The 5612-nt window shown below is 33.2% G+C and overlaps 1 protein-coding gene across 1 annotated transcript; it reads left to right on the top strand.

Annotated features, from left to right (window-relative positions):
• Window positions 1–2583: 2583 nt before the first annotated feature.
• On the top strand, window positions 2584–5221 carry LOC106297316 (wall-associated receptor kinase-like 17). Its single transcript, XM_013733586.1, has 3 exons — window positions 2584–3670; window positions 3753–3863; window positions 3955–5221. The coding sequence occupies exons 1-3, from the start codon at window positions 2644–2646 to the stop codon at window positions 5175–5177; spliced, it is 2361 nt and encodes a 786-aa protein (XP_013589040.1). The 5' UTR covers window positions 2584–2643; the 3' UTR covers window positions 5178–5221.
• Window positions 5222–5612: the final 391 nt, after the last annotated feature.

Here is a 5612-nt window from a genome sequence, read left to right as displayed (position 1 = left end):
AGTATATTGAGTTACATATATTCTTTCAAATTAAAAATGAAATATAATTATTTTTTATTATAATTAAGTCAAATGTGCATGTATTTTCATAATATTTATCAAATTATATGTTGATTTTTTTAAAAAAGATATTAGAAAATAAAGCAAATGATCAATTTGAAGTTACATGTGTAAGTAGCTGATACATTTTTGAAAGCTTATGAGCACATATCAATATTTACAATAATTAAAACATTTTATCAATTCTAAATTATTTTTATGCCTTTGATTTATTGTATGGAGACTAAAATTTATTTTAAATAATCTTAAAAATGAGAATTCAGATTTGCTTTCGTATTTTGATTATGGTTCTATTAAGTTACAAACATAAAAATGTAAAATTTAAAAGCAAATCTAATATTAAAAAAATAACTTTAATAATGATAAAATATAATATATCTACCTCATTAAACTATTTTTTAACTATTTGATCAAACGATGTTTATTTTGATAATTATTTTTAGTTTTTTAATATCTCTTAAAAATAAACAGTAAAAAATTGTGATTGTATTTAAATAATATTATATAAGTAAAATATAATTTATCAATATTTGTTTTTGTAATTTAAAGATATTATAGTCAACTAAATATATGAAAAATAAATAAAACATTTCAATATTACTAATTATAAACTATTTTTAGACAAATAAACATATTTCAGTTTATATTACTTAATTATTTTATGTAATCATCTACAAAAATTTATAGATATATAAAAACATTTTTATTACTTTGAATTTTTTTTGTATTGTTTAAAATTATGTTTTAAAATAAATAATATTTCTTTTTCTAATATCAAGATTATCTGTGTAAATCTCTATTTTAATGAAATCACATTATATATAAATTTATAATTTTCATCTCAGAAAATATAGATATAAAGAAAGTATTTTATTACATCAAAATTATATTTTATGTTATTTAAAAATATTTTTTAAATGTAATATTACTATTTTGTGAACTTTCCTTTTTATGAAATCATATTACATATGCATATATTTTCGTTTTTCAATTCTTTTTTTTAACCTTATAAAATTTCCTTTTTATTATATTTGTAAATTTTCGGAAATTTTTTAAAAGGAAACTAAATAAAATAAATAAATAATAGTATTTTAAATGTAAATTAATTCATTAAGGGTATCAATGTAATCAATCATCGTAAGAGTTAACGTGAGAGCGACACATAGAAAACTGACTTCTCAAATAATATTATAGAGATAAAGATCCAAATTAACAAAAATTCGGAAACAGTCGGTAAAAGTAATTAAAGAATAGTAAAAGATATATTTTTGATCAAAAAAAAAAAGAAGGAAAAAAGTTATATGAATAGTAAATAACTTTCAGGTTCATTTTTTTTTTTTTTTGGTAAACGTTTTCAGGTTCATATTTGATTAGCTCGTTTGCAATATAATGTTTTGCGCAACTATCAAGGGTGTCATGAATCTCGCAAGCAGATAGCAGAGAACTCCATATTCTTGTATAGAAACAGAAGGAAATGATCGCTGTGAAGCCATTAGTGCCTGAAGGATGAATATTTGCTTGCACAGTCTCAATGCTTCCTGGTGGAGTTGTTCCGACACCAAATGCTTCAGCTTATTGTCAAGCTCCAAATTTAGGCGGGAAGAAAAAGATCTTGTTATTGTATGAAGTTAAGAAATCTCATAGACATAAAACACGATATTCATTAGACCATGGATGCTTACTGTTATTTCTGTTTGTCTCCAAGTTTAGGCGGGAGGAGAAAGATTTTGATATTATAACGAACTTTACCATCGTAATATCATTGTCTACTTCCTTAGAGATCAGTAAAGGTATCAACAAGCACCCATGGCCTGATGGATAAGGCGCTTGACTTCTAATCAAGCGATTTCCCACTGGGTGTGTATGTTATTTTGGAGGAAAACAATTTCAGTCCTTTTCATCTGTAGGTAAAGTGAAATTTATGATTCATTTCATTCTCTCCTATCATTTTAGGGAATAGTTGGACCAAGTCACAAACGTTATTATAACAAGTTAATAACAGGAACAACTATTTTAAGATTATTACTGTCAGTTCCCAATGCAGAAAAGTTAAAGATGGATGATACTAAAAAAAAATTTCTTTTAAAAAAGACTAGATTTGAAGCCCAATATAAGCTAAAAGATGCGAGTATTCGTTCATGTGAAAACATGAATTACAGTTTTTAAATATTACGATTCCAATATCTTAAACGGTAATTATTATACGCTTTTGGGTTTAAAACTTTTTTCAATTTTCTTTACCTTTACAGACTGTCTCTGTATTTTGTTAATGTATTCACTCTTGAATTGGGATCATATTCGAAATTAATACTATAAACTGCATGTGCAAGAATACATGTTTTTTTTAAGACTCTATTTGGTAATTGTTGCACTTTAAATTGATAAACTTTCCACTACCAAATTTTAAAACAGGATAAATGAAGCTTTACGCCAAATTAGTGATATGATCGATGAAAAAACAAACAAAGATAACAAAAAAAAATCTTCAAGATGAAGACCATTAGTCTAGGGAACTTTATTCTCTGTCTCCACTGTCTGTTTTAGCAAGAAGAAGATAAAATTTTCTTTTGAGTAGAGAGAAATATGATGATCAGCACAAATCAAAGTTGCTCTCACTTTTCTATTGTCTTTAGGCTGTTACTCTTGATGATCTTTTATTCTGCAGTTCTCCCTGCTTCAAGCTCTTGTCCAACTGAATGCGGAGGAATCCAGATCCCATACCCTTTTGGAACCAGAAATGGTTGCTATCTCGAGAAGTCTTACGCTATTGAATGTCGTAGTACAGCTACGTCAAGAACGCTTGTCCCTTTCCTTTCACTAATCAACAAAGAAGTTGTGAGTATCTCTCTTCCGACTGCATATAATTATTATGACCCTCTGTCATATGCGTCAATTCGTGTCAAAATCCCGATCACATCCTCAGGATGTTCCACGGGTGGAAATGAGTCCGCAGGACCAGTAATGAACTTGAAGGGCAGCCCATTTTTCATTCATGGTAAAAACTCCCTCCTCGCGGTTGGTTGCAACAGCAAAGTGTCGTTGACGCATATAGAGCCGAACATGGTGGGATGCGAGTTAAATTGCAGTGCGACCATAGAGCCAAGTAGCAATAGCATCCCTTTTTTCAACACAGCAGGGTGCTCAAGCGAAGCCTTGTCCTATGCTAACACCAATGATTGTACAGAAACCAGACCGGAAGAAACAGGATGCGATGGTAACGGATGTTGTCAGACGAGTCTACCTAATGAGCCTCGACAAGTTATTGGTATCAGAATAGAGAGAAATGATGTAAACTCGACAACAACAAGAGAAGACCCTTGTAGAGTCGCCTTCTTAACAGATGAATTGTACACTTTGACGAATGCGACAGTGCCAAGAGAGTTATTTGCTAAGGGATATGCTACAGTTAGCCTAGGATGGGTACTCCAGACAAAGAATCATTCGTTCCTCAACTCCTTGGCCTGTAAAAACAGAAACGATTACGATGCTACTAGTGAACCTGAAACAACCTGTGCATGCGATAGAAGCACCAATTCTGAGATAAGTTATGCAAGTTGTGTATGCAACAAAGGTTTCGACGGTAACCCATATGATTTTGATGGCTGCATGGGTAAGTATATATATGTTTCTTCCTTATGCTCTCTCTCTAGATGATGTAGTTATAAGATTTTTTTGTGTGCTTTCGAATCTAGATGTTGATGAATGTAGCTTCAAACCCAGCAATTGTAAGGAAAGAGAGAGTTGTGTGAATTTTCCTGGAGGCTATCGCTGTGCGGGCAGCAAGACTACATCAATAATGATAGGTAAGAAGCGTTTCCGCCAAATTGAACCGTAACTTTAAAACTGTATAAGCAACTGGTGATTTACCTATAATGTCTTTTGTGCCGCTGGCAGGTGCGAGTGCAGGTTTTGGGATCTTATTCATAGCTGGTGGATTATGGTGGTTGAGAAAATTTATAATAAAGAGAAGGATGACAAAGAGGAAGAAGAAGTTCTTTAAACGTAATGGAGGACTACTGTTGCAACAAGAGCTAAACACAAGACAAAGGAATGTTGAAACGACAAGAATCTTCAGCTCGAGAGACCTAGAGAAAGCTACTGAAAACTTCAGTGAAAACAGAGTTCTCGGACATGGAGGTCAAGGCACTGTATACAAGGGTATGCTCGTAGATGGTAGGACCGTTGCAGTCAAGAAATCCAAGGTTGTGGATGAGGACAAAGTACAAGAGTTCATCAATGAGGTGGTGATTCTCTCCCAGATCAACCACAGACATGTAGTCAAACTCTTGGGATGTTGTCTTGAGACAGAAGTTCCTATGCTGGTTTATGAGTTTATCCTCAACGGAAACCTTTTCCAGCATATCCATGAAGACTCTGATGATTACACGATGACCTGGGGAATGCGTCTACGCATTGCTGTGGACGTAGCAGGAGCTCTTTCTTATCTTCATACTTCTGCAAGTTCACCAATTTATCACAGAGATATCAAGTCGACAAACATATTATTAGACGAGAAGTACCGAGCCAAAGTGGCTGATTTTGGAACATCAAGGTCAATAACCATAGATCAAACTCATTGGACAACCGTTGTTTCAGGTACGGTTGGGTATGTGGATCCAGAGTATTACCGGTCCAGCCAATATACAGACAAGAGTGATGTTTACAGCTTTGGAGTCGTCCTAGCTGAACTTGTTACTGGAGAAAGGCCTGTCATCAAAATACAAAACACTCAAGAAACAAGAAGCTTGGCAGAGCATTTCAGGGCTGCAATAAAAGAGAAGAGACTTTCTGATATTATGGATGCTCGAATAAAAGATGATTGCAAACCAGAACAAGTAATTGCAGTGGCAAATCTGGCCTTGAAGTGTTTGAGCTGGAAAGGAAGAAACCGTCCAAATATGAGAGCAGTTTTTATGGAGTTGGAGAGAATTTGTACTTCTCCAGATGATTCACAGGCCCATATTCAAATTGATGAGGAAGATGAAGAGGAGGAGGATGAAGAAGAAGGCCGGGATTTGATAAACGAAAGAGATTCTTGGAGCGTTAGTGTTACTGCTCCAGCCATGGCTTCTTCTTCTTCAGACGTTGAACCACTGTTTCCACATCCCACATGCTGACTCAATGATATTAAAGTTGTGGTGAATAGATTTGATGATCTTGTTAAAACGTTTGGGTTATAACTGTTTTTTTAGGATGTATTTTGAAAGTCTGTGTCTCCGCCTATGATTGTCACATGTCAGTTAAGACATGTTTTTTTTTCTAATTTATGATTGTGTATGAGACTATGTTCAACCATTGTTCACTTTCTTCTTCAGATGTTGAGCCATTGTTTGCTCGTCTCAAAGGGTGACTCAATCAGATTAGAATGATGGCGAATAAATTTTGATAATCTTGTTAGAAGGTGGGGTAGTAAACTTAACATTTTACCCAAAAAAGAAGGTATGAGTATGATAAGACTGTGATAAGACTGTTTAAGGTGGGATAATCTTGTTAAATGTGATAAGACTGTTTGATTTCCCGCGTATGACTTAGCACGTTGTATTTGTAATTTA

Source organism: Brassica oleracea, chromosome C1, assembly GCF_000695525.1.
Source record: "Brassica oleracea var. oleracea cultivar TO1000 chromosome C1, BOL, whole genome shotgun sequence".
Classification (NCBI taxonomy): Eukaryota; Viridiplantae; Streptophyta; class Magnoliopsida; order Brassicales; family Brassicaceae; genus Brassica; species Brassica oleracea.
Note: the sequence above shows the minus strand (reverse complement) of the source record. Positions and strands in the feature narration are given on the sequence as shown.

Excerpts from the sequence above, each read along its gene's own strand:
- LOC106297316 (XM_013733586.1), top strand. The coding sequence starts at position 2,644 with ATGATGATCAGCACAAATCAAAGTTGCTCTCACTTTTCTATTGTCTTT. Across the intron at positions 3,671-3,752 it reads TGATTTTGATGGCTGCATGG|ATGTTGATGAATGTAGCTTC; the intron begins GTAAGTATATAT and ends TTTCGAATCTAG. Across the intron at positions 3,864-3,954 it reads GACTACATCAATAATGATAG|GTGCGAGTGCAGGTTTTGGG; the intron begins GTAAGAAGCGTT and ends TGCCGCTGGCAG.